General features: G+C 31.6%; 1 protein-coding gene across 5 annotated transcripts in view; it reads left to right on the forward strand.

Annotated features, from left to right (window-relative positions):
- The window catches only part of LOC130450977 (uncharacterized), a 49,978-nt gene that overhangs the window by 20,378 nt on the left and 11,577 nt on the right, over positions 1 to 18,023 (forward strand). For 4 of the 5 annotated variants that reach the window (XM_056789745.1, XM_056789744.1, XM_056789742.1 and 1 more), the window contains exons 8-11: positions 5,719 to 8,115; positions 10,830 to 10,989; positions 13,176 to 13,224; positions 17,268 to 17,426. In XM_056789745.1, the coding sequence (XP_056645723.1) occupies positions 5,719 to 8,115; positions 10,830 to 10,989; positions 13,176 to 13,224; positions 17,268 to 17,426 (2,765 nt within the window). The remainder of the gene's footprint in view (positions 1 to 5,718; positions 8,116 to 10,829; positions 10,990 to 13,175; positions 13,225 to 17,267; positions 17,427 to 18,023) is intronic. The other variant, XM_056789747.1, reaches the window with a different exon arrangement.

Here is an 18,023-nt window from a genome sequence, read left to right on the forward strand (position 1 = left end):
GGCTGCACCAACCTCACGACTAAGTTCGTTATATGCGTTATTTTAAAAGATATCAAAAATTTTTGTTGAAGTCCTTATTTGGAAATCATCTCAAATTATGTTATATACCAAACAAACATACCGAATTCGTATTGCTCACATTTTTTAAAGATTTAATACAAGGGAAGATTTTATTTGTCTTATAAAATACCATTTGAATGAAAAATGAAATGAGTTTCAAATTTCCGTCCACCTTTTATACAGAAAAAAAAATTATTTCAATTTAATCGATTCTGGAGGTAATGCATCATATTACGTTAGCTAGAATTAAATTTTGTCCGTACAGATGATTGATTTACCAAGATTTTCACATTAACGTATTCATATCTTGACTGTGTAACGTAACAAAATCTTATATTAAAAGCTTCAACAAATTTGAGCAATCTGAAATTCAAAAACATTTTTTGAAATGACCTATATGCTGGATTCTGTAGTAAGGCTGGTATGCCCATCCTGTTGCTGAAATTCTTGGAAAAAAAACATCTTAAATGTGCTCGATATATATCATCACTCACTACTAAAAATATTATGCAAAAATATGAGGTTGTCGTTTTGAGTTTATTTAGTACAATTGCCCTGATATAACAGTGTTATCGAAATTGTGCCTTATTATGCTTAATATACAGGATCGGGCAAAAAGGGCGAAACACGGAATTTGTGGTTTAATTATGACTCATGAAAAATGGTATTTGCTGTTTATACCACGTTTTTTGTGATATGAAGTCATCGGTCAACATTTTAAATGGATAACCCTGATACCAGATACCAATTTTAGGAGGTCTCTGACTTACCTATTACGGTTTAAGAACATCAAATTCAATTGTTAGTACTAATATTAGTATATAATAGTATATAATGTGTTAGAAGTAATCATAAGTTAAGAAGAAAAAATAGAATCCTTTGGAAAACTTTAAAGTTAATTCAAAGCACTGTAATATGAGAAAGTAGAATAAGAAAAACCTTTGGAAAACTGAGTGAAGTTGATCCAGAAGTTTTTAAACGAAGAGAAAATAGAATATTGTAATAGTTATCACCGAAATGCACTCCAGCATCATCTTTAGTCAGTAAGAAATCATAGCTTTCCAAATTATTTTACCTATATGCACGATACACTTCACGCACACACTCCTCAATCAATTCTAATACCACTGATTCTAAATTTTGACGCACCCAAACTTCTAATTCAATACAAAACACCTAGATATATTTTCCTCTAACGATGGAAATCCCAACGAGTTTTACAATTTCATAAATACATCCAACTTTCTGCTAAGCCATTTTCGGGACAGTAACAACCACCAAAGCTTCCAAAATCATCTCTTTTTTTAAGGAATCTTAAATATTCTGACAAGAATAGCTAAACCAACGTAATGAGAACTCTCTTATACGAGACTTAGTAAATATACGTGAAGGAGACATTGAATCCCCACAGCAATATTACGTGAAGTGATGGGTGTACTAAATACAATATCAACTTCACAACAGCGTATTAATATAAAGGCAACTAAGAAGAGCTTTTTCCAAACAAAAAGCATTACCGACTTTTCTAGCAGAACTTCGGGAACTCTTGGGATCTACCATCACAGTAAGGCGACCTAATGACCTATCAACGGCAATGCACTATATCCACGAGAAAAATATTAGATATCTCCAGAAAACGATAAATACCCAACCAACAACCAGCAGACATACAAGCAATAATCACCAACAGAAGTTACCAACACACCGTATGTCTTTGCAATTGTATCCGTTGACCTTCAGACCGCAATGGCAACCTTCACCCTTCAAACCACATTAGCAGCCTCAACATCAACAACTAAGGCCTAGACCACCAGCATAGGTCAACAATTAACTTCACAACATCAAAAAGTATTGCCTGGAACGTCAAGATTTCCTATGAAGATCCTACAATACAGTAGACCTCAATAACAAAATAGTTGGAACAATAGTTTTGAAATACCTCAAGCATACAAACAATTATCGAATATGTTAATGAGAATTATGATTATGACATTAACAGATTTGAAGAGGAAACTACTTACAACTATTAATATTTAGAAAACCACAATAGAAGAGAACTACCCTACTTAACTATCTCAAATATCCTTAAACTCTTTATAGACACCGGCCCTCCCAAATATTTCCTTAATCCCAATACCACATGTGAGATTTTCCTAATAAATTGAAACCCGAACCCTTCATCGTAACCTCCATCTTCCAAGACATGCCAAAGATTATTGCGCTGACATAACCATATTCCACGAATTCCAAAGAAAGGAAATTTCAAATTCTACCTTTTTAAATGCCAGAAAAGCTTCGATGGTTCAATAGGCCCAAACTCCTTCAAGCTGAACTCAATTTTACCGATTCTGAACTCATCACAGATACAAGGAGCTATTTTTAAAGAAAGCTTATCTACAGCAGCTGATAGTTTAGTATGGACAGAACTTGTCAATTTTACAGACGAGCCGATACAAATAGCCCAACAAATCCAGTTAAATGCTCGGAATTCCATTTAAACGACTACTATCTACTTACGGCCGAAATTATTGTCATTAAAGAAGAGGAGAAAATGTGGGATCTTCGACTCGTTAATTATAACGTCAAGAGGAGATGGCAGTTTCTGAGATGACGAAGAATATTATGATTTTTTATAATTTAATTTCTGTATAATGAATTTTTTGTATACCGTTCAATAAAAAATAAGTGTACCTAATACTATGTACAATAATGCCTAATTTTTATTCTGTTAAATTAAAATTCTTTCCTTTTTACGAGTATCCTACCGGCACGCCTTTGGCACACTATTTTCAGTGTTTGTGAATGGATAACAATAGGCTAAACCCCCATATATTGACCCCAACCCGGGTGGTACTATCTGTACTTGATAAAAACAAATTTACAATAAAATCAATGCCTAACTATGAAAGTGGATTAAATATTCGTTTGGTCACTCTGTGGTGCCTTTGCATACCTAATGAGGTTTTATTACTCTTTACCTTTCTGAAATAAACTAAAACAATACATAATTCGGTGGTAATATCATATTATTATAAGTTTCTTTGATTTCAAAGGAGTCTTTTATATAATAATCCTCGTGATAATCATAATATTTAGTCAAAATTTCAATTAACCAATTTGTAAGGGGTTCGATGGGGGAGTTAATTGATGCTACAATGGGTCTAGCTATATTATACTATATTTCTGAAATAAACTATAACACTATACATAATCAAAAGAATACAAAAACATGACCAGAATCCAGCAATCATGAATCATCAAGAGAAACTGTACAATTTATACCAGTATTAAATTATCCAGTTTTGTGTCAAATTTGCCAACTTGATATCTACTGGCAGATCCATCTACAGCTCTGAACTTCAACTAAATATTTGAATCATCTTTGGGTCATTTATTTGTGTGATACTACTCGTAATCTTACCATCATTGTTTTGTTGTCCATAATAGCTCACACTAGTCCAAATAAATTGACCGTCAATTTTAATATTACGAGGATGTATTGATATCTAGTTAGTCTATACCAGTTTCATGCATAAACAAAATATTGCGTTACCATAGCAACGAACAATAACTTATTAGAAGTGTCAGTGTAAAGTTTGACGTCCAAAAAGTAAACCAAAGTTAGGTAATATATTAAAAGAAAAAAGATGCCCACCGAAATTGTGAAAATCGAAAAATTGGAGTATCGAGCCATCATCAAGTACCTGTACTTAAAAGGGTTAAGAGGTAAGAAGATTTACGAAGGTATGCTTAATACCCTTGGTGATCAATGTCCTTCGTATGCGTCCGTGAAAAATTGGACTGCAAGCTTCAAAAGAGGTAAATTTTCCATTGAAGATAATGACCGATCGGAAAGGCCAGTTTCTGTGTCAGTCTCCGATGCAGTTCATGACATGATTTTAACAGACCGTCAATTTGGGCTAAAACGGATATCTGGAGTACTGAATATTTCATACGAACGCGTTCATTATATAGCTCACGTTAATTAGGACATGAGAAAAATGCTGCAAAATGGATCCCCAAATGTTTGAATGTTTACCAAAAGCGTCCAAATGTAGAAGTATCGCGTTCGGTCTGTGCTCGATATGAAAACAACGGCGACATGGCGACACTCTGGTTCTCCAAGACCTAAGAAGTTTCGTGTCCAAAAATCTGCTGGAAAAGTTCTTGCTTCAGTTTTTTGGGATTGTCATGGAGTAATCATGATTGATTTTTTTGGATAAGGGTAGAACAATAACTGGAGATCACTTTTCGACATTACTGACCACTCTACTAATGTATCCAATTAAGAGGAGAATTTGATGAGTAATAAAATATTTTGACATTGAAATTTTGTTTGGTTCTATAGTAGAATTTTTCAATATATCCTCGTACATAATCAAAGCCATATTCTTCCTTATCTCATTAGTTTTCCGATACACCTATGGTTCGGATAACATATTAATTAAATTAATCTAGACACTTGTAAATGCTACCAGACATTTAAAAATCGTAAACTTAAATGCAATAAATATTTATAAATATTTATTCACCTTCCAACGAACAATATATTCTTAGAAAAGAGTTAATACATAGATATAATCAATTTCAGGTATTCTGGAAATAATGTAAATTAATAGTAGAAGAGTGTAAAATACAAGACAATAAATATCAGGTATAGATTAGAGTTACTCGAATTGAGATTAATTCAACTATTGTATGAAACTCTTTTATGTAGGGAAAGTATATAATTTAGAATGCCTACATACATATATAAGAAAAAAATTAAGTGACGAGAATAAATAAATAAGGTATATTTATTCTCAAGTAATGAAATGGTAGCCTCATCAGCTATAAACAGAATCACTTCCAGTTATTATTACAGAATCGGAGCAATGCTTTGTAATAATTGTAACATCCAATATTCATTTATCATCCACTTCATTCATTTTTGATAGAAGAGAAAAGATAGGAGAATCCACACAAGTAGACTCGTGGGTAAATGAGATACTGACAGGTTGTTTAATTTGTCTATGAATTTTTGAACTACAAAAATTATTTATACCCCTTGAATGGCTGTCTTCTATAAAGTCTCATGAGCAAAATCTATTATAAAACTAAATAGATATCATGGAAGAATTAACGCACAGAAAAGTAATAGAAATAAATTCTTGTAAGTAGATCACGTTTTAAATTTGAAATTTCCACCGAAAATTGGGGTAGGTTTAGGTGCTTTACTTATCTCTTTTAGACTGTACTTGTGAAGAGTATTAAAAATAGTTTGTATGTTGCCAAGAATTGTTATTAAAAATAAAAATAGAATAAAAAAGGGGATAGAAAATAAAGAATTTTATTTCAAGTTTTTTTTTGAGTTTCCACATACTGACTGTTATGTATAACAGTGTTTACAATAATATATAAGTGCCGTAGATAATATTTTGCTTCTAATCTTTAGCATTTTATACCTCAGAATTTTTTCTAAGTAGTATAAGAATGTGCTGTGGGTGCTGGTTTTCTTAGTGTAATCTCAGAAGGTCCTTCCTGCCTCCAGCGGTTTGGAAACATGTATTATCTTTTGACTAACATTTTTTACAAATAACATGAATGAATAACTTATTACTAACTGAATAAGGGTTGCGGATAAGTAAAAATGTATAAATTTTTTTATGGTTGGTTTAGAAAATGAGAAGAGAAGCAAAGAAATTGTTCAGTCACAGGCAGGAGGGATCTTGGACAATGAGCGACCTACACCTGCACAATCCACCTCTACCACTACTCATATTACCTCCACTGATTTTGTAAAGCCTCAATGTCATCTTGAACTGCGTGAAACATCCTACACAAATATCTTTGAAAATTTATTAGTTTCTTACAACCAAGATGATTTTTCGCAACATTTCAAAAAATTTACAAAGCAAGACCTTGAGCATATAGCAAATCTTCAATTGAAACATCGAGAAAAACAAGATGATTTAGCCTCTCATTCATATGTCGAACTTGAAGGCAATAAAGATACAGAAAATTCAGAAGAAAATGTCGAACAGCCTCATAATGCTTTGGAAGAAAACTACATCCCAATGTCTCCTAACAAAAATATCTTGATTTCACGTAGCAGACACAGTGAATGCGATATGAATGTAGATAAATCCAAAACGGATGAAAATCATTATGTGGAAATGACTAAAAATGTTTCAGGATATCTTTTAGATTCTAGTTTGAATACCAAGGAAACAGAAAAGTCAGTAGTATTCAATGACAACAAAACAGAACCACTCTATATGGAATTAGAAATTCCGGATCAAACCACCAATAATAAAATACTGCCTGATATAATACTAAATCCTAATAAAAGTACAGCTGCCACATCAGATAGTTCTGATGCCGATGATGAAGCATCTAAAGATTTAGATTCTTTAGGTACTCCCAACCAACCAAGATTTAGCTTATCGGACACATTTAGACCGGCATCTTACTACCTAAGGACAATGCAAATGAACATTGAATTACAAGATAGCTCCGATACCGAATTAGTGTCACCTCTACCTATTATTCCTCCTTCACCGCAGCCGTTAGACGATCTTAGTGGAGGCGAATATATCAAGCTGGCCGTGAAAAATGATGAAAAAATGGGAATAAATACTTTGTCGAGCTCATCAATTAGTGTAAATGGAAGAAGATTCATTAAAAAGAAATCCAGTCGACCAAAAAGTTTGAATAACATCCCTTTAAAAGGCGATGAAACTATTAGCAAAATTTGTAACAGTGATACCGATGAAGATACAATATCTAATCAACAACCAGTGGATTATGTTAAATCGAGACCCATCTTAAAAGAGCTTTGTTCTGATATAAGTAATATAAGCTGTGATACTGTAGATAATTCAACACACCTTTCTAGCAATAGCGATAACGTAAACCCATCAAGATTCCATCAATATGAAAATTTGATGATTCCTCGCTTCCCAGATTTTCCAATTGAAAAAAGCACAAATAAATCAGTAGAGGAGTTGATGGACTTTGTCGGAAAGCAACAAATAGACCGACCTAGAAGTAGTACGTCAACCTCGGCTGATATAAGTAGTTTGATATTAAATTCGAATAGGTCTACACCCATTGTAGAAGTGGACGTCTCCTCATCAGTGTACTCGCCTAATACTTTATTACAAACATTGGCTCCGTATTATTATTCCGATTTATCTATAAATGTGACTGATTCGCAGTCACTCCCCTTAACCTTAAATAATCAGAGAAATGCCACAAAAAGTAATAAAAGAGATATTGGTCATATAAAAAACCCTATAAAAGGAAATCTACGAGTTTCATCATACGATAATACTTCTAGACTCGCAGCTGAAGCGAGATCAGCATCAGTAGACTTCTTAAATCTTACCGATAAACCAGGACATATAGACAACAAAAATATTTATGAATCTGATAGTTTGCAAAAAAGTAAATCTAGACATAATTCTGACGAAGCACGAAATTTGTTAGTGAAAAGAAAGAGTAACAAATTTTCATCCGACATTACCGTCTTTACCAAAACAAGAGTTAGAAGATCGCATTCGTTGGAAGGTTTATTAGAAAATGTTTTGCAAAAAAATAGCAGCTTTACAAATAATATGACAGAAAACAAAGTTTATGTATGCAGAGAACCAGAGAACACATCAGAAGGCAGTTATTTATGGGAGGAGGATTCAATCTGGAGCGAACAACTAAGATCTGCTAGTCAACGCCACACGAAATCCATGGAAGATTTAGATACTATAGACACGATAAAATCACTCAGAGGTATTAGTCGTAGTGTTACATACGTTAACGACAATTTTAGAGCACCGGATAAACACAAAGAGCATAGCAAACCAGATACTCAAAACACAGAGAATAAACTTAAAAAAGAAGGTAGTTTTATATTCGACAGAGAAAAATTGCGACAGTGGGATTTATTATCAAGTGCACCATCGGACAATCAAATTACAACGACGCTAGCTACCCAGTTGCAGGAAGGTAATAATATATTGGTAGATTTAACAGACGCAAATTGTGATTCTTCTGAATTAAAGGGCAACCAAAATACAGGTAAATTATTGAAAAATACTATTTTTGGAATAGTTAGTAACTGCATAATTAACAATATATAACAAATATAACAGAAAACTGATGCGTCATTTGATTGCTTTTGAGAAATTTCTCTCGCGCAGAATAATGTTATTCCTAAACTTCCAACAATATCGTGATAGTAGCGTAGTAACGCGGAAAAATAGTACTTTTTATTCTTTATTCTAACTAGCTTAAGAGTCCACTACACTGATCGCGAATTTAATTGAAGTTAGACGACTAAGACAGTGTAGAGATAGGCCCTCCGCACACGGGTCGACTCATTTGCAATTTGGGTTTGCAATTCGACTAGGCAACTTGCAATAGGAGTTGTGCAACCTGTTTGCAACTGGAGTCCGCACACAGGAGCGCAGAATAATGTTATTCCTAAACTTCCAACAATATCGCGATAGTAACGTAGTAGCGCGGAAAAATAGTACTTTTTATTCTTTATTCTAACTAGCTTAAGAGTCCACTACACTGATCGAGAATTCAATTGAAGTTGGACGACTAAGATTTGAGTTTGCAATTCGACTACGCAACGCGTAATAGGAATCGTACAATCGGAGTTGTGCAACCTGTTTGCAACTGGAGTCTGCACACAGGAGGGCCATGTATGCAACTTCAGTCCGCACTCTTCGTTGATAGTCAGTTTAAGTTGGCAACAGAGCTCGGACGAGTGAAATTATATTTCTATAATTTTAATTTATGTGGTGCTAGTTTTTAAAAATGCATTCTAGCAGTAGTAAGTCTGAGGAAGAAAATCATCGCCAATAAATGGAACGACGTGATTTTCAAAAATTTCAGTTATGTATCTTGCTGCGTTAAAAGCGGGCATCAAAACAACTTCCTCCCCAAAACATAATAGATCCTCCTTGGAACGGCTCCCTGAGAATGATACAAGACTTATTTATGGCCACGAGTTTATATATAAATTGTAAAGAAGTCTTTGCCAGCTATATTATGAGCGGTTTCTTATTGGGAATGTGGCAAGGAAATACCAAAGTGGACTAACTTTAATATATTTTCCGAACTTTCGAATACTTATGTATTCATCGTCTGGGAAATAATTAATTAAGATTTTCGGCGGTTTTGGATAGTATTAATGCTTGTATAAATTTTCAAACTCATAAAATTCAAAATTGAATCAATATTCCTATCAACGTCAATTTGAATAATAATAATAATAAATTTAGTGTTAGTTATAGTGAGGGTCATTCGTTAAAATAATCGTGTTAGTGTCTTTTAAAATACGTGAAATTTTTGAAAATTTTTAATTTGTCATATTTCATTATATAAATCACTGTGAATATTTTGTATAATACTTCTTTAGTGCATCTAATATTTGCAAAAAATCAATGAAAATTTTTATGTTGTAAAAGAAAAATTTAAAATTCTATTAATTCTTTTATTTGAAAAACTAGGAGTCGGATAACTTGGGGAAACCTAACTTTTCCGATTGACATCTGACCCATGCTTATCCTGTCATAATAAATGCGCGAAGCTAGTTGTCACCTTAAATTGTAGATAGAGTAGTTAGCGAAGTACTTTCCTGTTTCTGATTGACTTTTAACAAAATATGTAAATTATTATTTTAGTTTTATCTACAATGGATTTGGAAGCCAAGTGTAATCATTTGTATTTACTGTGGAAATTATTTAAATTTAGTTTGAAATTAAATAGTTTATAGAGTATAGAGTACCAAAAAAGTTATACCTGTATGTTTGAAATTTTATAACTTTATTTTGAAAAAAATTCCTTCACACCTTGGACTGGTAACAGTAGATATTGGTGTGTTTAAAATTTGTTTCATTGTCTACATTACCAATCAAATATAATACTAGTTTTTATAAACCACGATTAATCCATGTTCAACATCATTTTCATAAGGCATGATAGTTTTTATCTTTTGCTCACTGAAAATTAATTTTCATTTCATTATCAACAAATACATCAATGTACACTGTATTTTTAAATAGTTTCTATATTCACCTATATTTTGTTTCTAAATAAAAAAAACAACTATAGTTCAGGCTAGATGACGAAATAAATATTAAATTGAATCAGGCAGTTTTTTCAGAATTATTATTTTGAAGATTGTGGAAACTACATAAAAATATATGTACGCACTTCCTGCATCTATAAAATCTTATTTCACTTTACCGGCGAGCTCAGCTTGATATAACTGACTGATGAGTTGCAATTGAAAATCGGATGTTGTCAATTAGTGTCTGCTGGATAGATCCAGCAGACACTGGATCGACATCTTGCATTTGTGGCTCAGCATCAAGTTCTTCTGAGGATATGTAATCAATTCAATATTCAAGGCGAAATAAAGTCAGCATAAGTAATGGTCAGATCCTTATTACTGTAATTATTCTCCAGAACGTTGCTCAATCCTATATCGTACCGTATCTTAAATTATTATATCTTAAATTTTTACCAAAGGAGATAGATCATATGAAGTTAATATGAGATCATTTTAACACAAAAACTTTCTTTAGACTGTCCACGTATTCAATTTAATATTTTAACAATCCTTTCTAGCTGTATCATATCTCCTACATTACGTTTCTCCAACTCCATATTTTCCACTACATTCTACTCACATGTCCAAGCGGCAACACTATTCTAGATTGAGTTGCGATTTTAGAAATTTTTCTGTACATTCGAATTTTATATATGTCATATTCCAGCATCTGGATCGATTTCAATAAATACAAGAGACGCATCTGAAGTTGCTACAAGAGGAACATTTCCTAGAGTATTATCAAATGAAAAAGTCTGGACACGAACAAATTTTCCTTCAGATTCTCGATCAGTAACAACTAAAAATTGCGACAAGGAACAAAATAGGTAAGATAATTATCTGATTATCTTGTAGAATAAATATAATGCCTAGAGTTATTGATCGTAATTCTTGATTTACTTTCACTCGCGCTGATTGGTTGGTGACGATTGCGTTTAAGAATTTGAATAAATAACTACAGTATAGGAAAATATACTATATTTCTTATTAGCACTCCGAATGGAAAGTTTTTTAAATAAAATTTTGTGAGAATTGCTTGGCTCTTGTTCTGTGAGTCTAGATTTCAAAAAAGTTGATTGGAGTCACTTTTTCGTTCGACCAACTTTGCTTTTTTTGATCTTCACTCACAGCACAATCAATTCAAATTTAATTGAAGATTGGTTTAGTTGATTTTATTATCAAATAATTAAGCTTATCAAGTATTAAATTCAGGGCCGGATTAAGATTTATAAGGCCCGGGGCTAAAATAATGACTGGGCTCCCTTAAGGAATTCGAAAACCTGGAAAAATTCACAAACTAATATCAATACGTTAGATTTGTGGTATCAACACATCAAAAAATACAGAATGATTTCCAAATGATGGGGCCCTCTTTGACCTGGGTCCCGAGGCTATAGCCTCCCCAAGCCCCTAGCTTAATCCGGCCCTGATTAAATTCGAAACTTTTCCTCTCGTAAACTGTTAATTCGTTTTTCTTCACTTTTTATTGAAGTGGAAATGGAAGTCTACTTGTAATCAATTAACAATGAAGGTTGCATGAAATTGATAATGCAAAGTTTTTATTACATACCTCTGACGAATTATAACCAATACCCGTTACTGTTAAATGGGTAGGACACTGTGGAAGGTCTAATGTCTTCACCAAACTACTAGTTATTAAGAAAAAACGATAAAAAAACGGAAGGAGTAAATTCCTTTAAGTTACTGTATTTTTTTTTCATTTTTGGAAAATAGGTCGATATTTTTAAAGATATAACAGCGCCACTAAGTTTTCTATTTTAGAAGGAAAATAAACAAATCTGCCTACTCAACGCAACTAATCATCCTTTTCGACTGATTATAAGGCCTCAATCTGCTTACTCCTTAGAACTCAACCAAGAAGAGGGAAAATTGTGAAAAGAATAAATTATTATTAATTAAGTTTGAAGTTAAGTTTATTAAGTTTGAATATTTCAACAACTTCCCTCTTTTCCGTGGGGTTCAAGTAGTATACATGTTGAGTTTACGGAATCGGATCACTTCTTACATCAATTAAAGAATAACCATCCCCTCTAGTTTGGTTCAACTCTTTTTTACTATGCCAATATTTCGAAATTGTTCAATTTCTTTATCAAGGCTACAAAAATTAATACAGTCTAGTTGTTACAGTTATTTTTAGAAATTAAGGTAAAACTAGAGTTGAGTTCCATGTGAAAAACATCAATTTTGTTTTTGATTTATTTAGTAAGATTTTATGTGTACTTTATTTATCTTATTTCTGTTGTTTCTGGGAAAAAACATGGGTTGAGTAACTGGCAATTCCTCAACTTCACCATAAAAACATTCATAAAATTTAAAACATTATCGTTCGCGCTGAAAACAACAGTTTGCATTAGTAATGTTGGCAAATATGTTTCTTAAGAACAACAAATATAAAAATTACTTAAGAACAACCAGTCTGATAAGATAAATTAGTTAAACTTGAAAAGAAATAAGAGAAAAAGTACACATAAAATCTTACAAAATAAATTAAAATCAAAATTGAGTTTTTCACATTTACAATTTTTCATGGAACTCAACTACTAATAAATAACTAAATAACCATCTTAACGTTATTTTTCATTTCCCACTTCTTAATATAATAAATAATAAATGAAACTGCATTAACGAACCACGAAATAACAAAAAACATAAATTTAATTAGAAATATTGAAAAATTCTTGGAACGGAATAAAATACATAGGCAAAATTTTCAGAAATTGTTCACATACATAAACACTAGAAATGGGGAAACAATGATAAAAAAGACGTAAATAATTTTAGTAAAATTTATATTTTAATATTTTAATTTATCTATTTTATAAATTTTATACTACTTCGAATAATTTGTTTGATAGCTGTTACATATTTTTGAGATGTAACAACTAAGGAAAAATTTATTTTTCATGTTAAAACAAATTTCTAGAATATTATTTTCGAGAGATAACTGAGCTGGTAGTAGAAACTATACATAATATGTGTATATTTATTTCAGGAAACCCGATCCGAAAGTGTACTATTCAAATTTGACTCCTGTCAGAAAGGTTAGTGCCCATTATTTTTATATTGTCTTATAGAAACTGGGATTATTCATTTCAAAAAAAATTCTTTTTTAGGTGCTTAAGCAAAATATTAATCTACATAAATAGAAAAAAAGTTCGAGCTCATACTATGAATTATAAATACTTAAAGTTTAAATATAAAGTTGTACCATTTAAAATGCAATTAATTTTTTTTTCAAATTTCTAATACTCACTTTTTACAATAATGTTAAAAAGTTTTTTTGTGTAACTTGCGCTGACTCATCAATAGGAGTTATTAAAGTATAGTTTTTTTTCCTATTGCTGAACCAGTGCTAGTTACCAAAAAAATTCTATAGCGATTCCGAAGAGCATAAATTTCCCCAAAAGGTCCATCAAACTGATTTGCATATTATAAATGAAAATAAAATTTTTACATGCTTTTCAAATATTATAATTGTAAGTACTTGAAATTGATATTAATAGCTCAAATTGATGTGAATGTTTTTTCTATATGTAGATTCATATTTTGCTTGAACCGAAAAAATAAAATAAAATTCGAATATGCACATGAATATGTTGCTTTAAATATGGGAGAAATCAAGCCCAAAAAAGGAACACCGCGACTATATTTTGATCCCATAGAAAATTCAAATTTATGCAAAGCCAGGTCACACTTATTTTTAGAAGAAAATTTGTAGGCCGAGTTCCAGTTAAATTACATCAACCCTTTGGTGAATACAACCATTGGAATCTTAGAAAGAGGTCGTTGATAATTATCGTTTAGCTACCTCTTAAAAATACCTTCTACTTCACCCTTTTTTAGCAGTAAATATGTTTCAAATATTCAAAACACTTTGTGAACTGATTTTAATGAAGTTAAAGTATCACTTAGCGATAAGTTTTTATGTCTACTAATATCCAGCAAAATGATAAGGAAACATTGAGGATGAAAATTAGGAAAAAAATCCAGGGGTGGCTAAATTATAGAGCTAGTTACCGAGTTTAGTGAAAATGATTTCGTTTCTAACAAATAAAGAATTATTCTCTGTTCTTTACCTTGAAATTTTTAAATTGCGCTATAATATTGTCCTTGAAACTAGTATTATTGAAATTGAATCAATCCGTAATAACCACATTTAATTAGATTTTTAAAAGAATAAGATTATGATAAATCGAAACGATTAGGATTGTCCTCAATTCTACTATTATCAAAAATTTTAACAGTTTTCATAACAATTTTCAAGGAAAAATTATTGTACTACTTTTCACTTCATATTAACGACTTCAACTCATTTTTACTTCAAACTATTCAAAAAAATACAGTTTTCTCTAAAACTTAAAATTTACTCTTAATTCATGTATTTCACTTTTTAACATATAGGAAAGTTATCTTCAACCAGCCGTATCTCAGCACATATTGTATAAATAGAAAAAGAAAAAAAATATTATTTATTTTTGTCATAGAATGTGTGACGTGTGCTACAGTTCGCTGACCCATGGTTCATATGTGATATTGAACTTTGAGCCTTCATAATAAGCATAAGTTGTTGATCCTCAATTCAACAAATATTGCAAATAAACTGATGTTCTTCCTGAATAACATTCTTAATTTATAGTTGCATTCATTTCTTGTATATGAGACTGAGCCATAATCAATATTGCACGCTTAGTTATTTAACGTTTGTCCATCAAAAAGAACCTTTGGGAAACATTCAAGCTCATCAAAAGTGTTAAGAAGAAACAAGAAAGAAGTGAAAATAAAATTTAATTTATTAGAAGAAGTAATTTTAAGTTGAAAAGAAAAAATAGAAGTCTTTGGAAAACTTTAAGTTAATTCAAAGCACTGTAGAAGAAGAAAAACCGAATGAAGTTCTGAAACAAAGAGAAAATGAGAAATTGTAATATTTATAACTAAAATTCACTTCAGCATCATCGTTAACCTGTAAGCAATCATAATTTTCCATATTTTTTTCACGTATATGACCGATACCCCACACGCACACACTCCTCTAATTTCTCAATAAATACTGGGACCACCGATACTAAATTTTGACGCCCTCAAACTCGTAATTATACCTTCTAAAACCTTAACACTCTTCTGTTAAGCCATTTCTAGGACAGTAACAACACCAGCTTCCGAAATCGTTTTCTATTCCAAGAAGTATAAGGTAAACTGACAGGAAAAGCTAAAGAATTCATCTCAATCTATGGATGTACACAATGGGAACGTACAAAAGAAATACTGATTTAAAACTTCACTGACCAACGTGTGGAACACTCTCCAACACCAGACTTAGTAAATTTGTGTAGAGCTTTCTTCAGAAACAACCATTAACGACTACTCTAACAAAACTTCGGAAACCCTTGGGATCTACTATCAGAGAAAAGCGATCTAATGACCTATCAACGACAATGTACTAAATGATATGAGATATGTCCAGAGAACATTAAACACCTCCAACCAATACCCAGCAGGCATACAAGCATTAATCACCAACATAACTCACCAAAACCCTTTATGTTTTCGTAATGGCAACCGTTAACCTTCAGACCACAATGGCAGCTTCAACATCAACAAATTAAGCCTAGATCACCAGCACAGGTCAACCAATTAACTTCACAAGACACAAGATCAGAAAGTATTTCATGAACTGTCAAGATTCCCTATGAATAATTAACAATTCAGTAGACCTCGACAACAAAATAGTTAGAATAATAGGCCTAGAATATTCCAAGCATAAAAACATACACCGATGAGTATCAGTACTAGAGCTACAACGCAGAACCGAAACCAAGCACCAAAATTTTGGAGACCTCAACAACAAAATTCACCTAGATTTTCTTCCGAAGAATTCAATTCAATTCAACATCGGATAAGCCAATGAATGCTATGGTTATGACATTAACATTAAGAGTTGAAGATAATACTACTAACAACAATTAGTATCTATAAAACCAATTCTACTTGTCGTATGAGGAAGATCAAAATAGATGCGATGAAGAAACCGAAAATTATAAGGAAAACGCCGGAAACAACAACGCGACGTAATAGAGCAATAGTCCTACCAGTATAGAAGAGAACTACTTCATCTTGAACCCTTTTCTTAATTTTCTTATAGACACTGGCGCTACCAAATATTTCCTTCTCGATATCGCTTCTAAGTATTTCCTACTAATATCAAACACGAACCATTCATTGTAACCTCCATCTTCCAAAAGCATTCCCAAGATTATGGCGCTGACATACCCATATTCTTCGAATTCCAGAAGAAATGAAATTTCAAAACTGCATATATTTGAATTATTTTTTAGGGATCGAAATATAAGGTTGGTAGGTTTTCAAGATGAATCCCATACTTATATAGAGCGTTTCGTTTATATTTTATCTTTTTTTTTCTTCTGTTTTAATACCTCATTGAATTTGATAATTCGAATTATGAAGAAACATGCTAGATTCTATTAAAAATGTTCTCATTATATAAAACTAATAATTAACTTCGATGCAACTGTAAAATATTCAGATATGTCTTCATACCATGGGGATATGATTATTAGCATTCACTTCAAGTCTACCAGAGTTCATTTATTCTGACTGATTTCTTATAAATTATTATTAAAATAAATAAATAGAGATATTATCATTCAACAACTAGAATCTTTAAATATATATTGGTTACTTACTAAATCAGGCCTAAGAAGAAATAAAAGAAGCAAAATATTTCAATTTTTTATAGTTTTGAATTGTAACTAATTTATTGTGAAAAACATATAAAATTATAGTCTATATCTATTTTTACATTTTAAATTTGTATTGAGTATATATTTTTATGAAAAGGCAACAGTATCTAAGAAACTAAATTAACGTGTTTGTCGCTCCTTTTAAATATAATGGTAGAAGGAGAATTTCTGTTTTTTTTTTACTAAATAGAATGTTTTTGTATTTGTAACGGTGCTTACAAATAAAAGGGGAAGTAAGCTAGTGCGTCACTGATTTATTGCAATGTATGTTTTTTAAATTTGAGTTTAAAACTGTGTGGAAATAATAGTTAACTTTATTTTAATAGGAAAATTGGCCACTCCATGAAAAAGTAAGCGTTTCTGCTGGTGAATTACTTGGTAGAACTCACGAAGAATTAGTATTATTATTAATTCAGTTACGCAGGCAAAGTACACAAACATTACAAGCAATACAAAATTATTATAATGAAATTGATATGATTCAGGTTTGATATTTTTAGTGATTCTTTAATGGCTTGCTTTGTAAATCAAAGTCCATTGACGGCGGTGATTAGCTCTAACTAATTACAGTTTTTTAAGGTTATTATCTGCCGTTAAATTAAATCTAAATGTTTTTATATTAATTAAATAGCTTTTTCTCTTTCTCTGTAACTATCATATTAAATAATATAATATGTAAATTGTTATTAAACCGTGTGAACATTGACTTTTAATATATTTGGAATAATCAATTTACATAATTCGAGCCCCCCGTCCCATTTCAGTTGGCCCAATTGAAAAAAATTACTAATTATTGCTTTTTCAGCTATTAAAAACCGGCAAATTGTTTCGTTTTGAGCACTTTATATTTTCTATAAACATTTTAGATACTTTTACAAGAGTTACAAATCTTAACATATGTTACCATCCCCTTTATTTTTAATAACAGCCGTAATTCTTTGAGGCATGGTGTCTATTAAATTCTGGCAGTATTCGGGAGTAAAATCATCCCAAATTTCTTGTAGTCTTTCTGTCAATTCCATGACAGTTCTAGCTGGATTTACACACAACTGCTTTTTCATTTCATGTCAAAGTGTTTCTAT

Source organism: Diorhabda sublineata, chromosome X (genome assembly GCF_026230105.1).
Source record: "Diorhabda sublineata isolate icDioSubl1.1 chromosome X, icDioSubl1.1, whole genome shotgun sequence".
NCBI lineage: Eukaryota > Metazoa > Arthropoda > Insecta > Coleoptera > Chrysomelidae > Diorhabda > Diorhabda sublineata.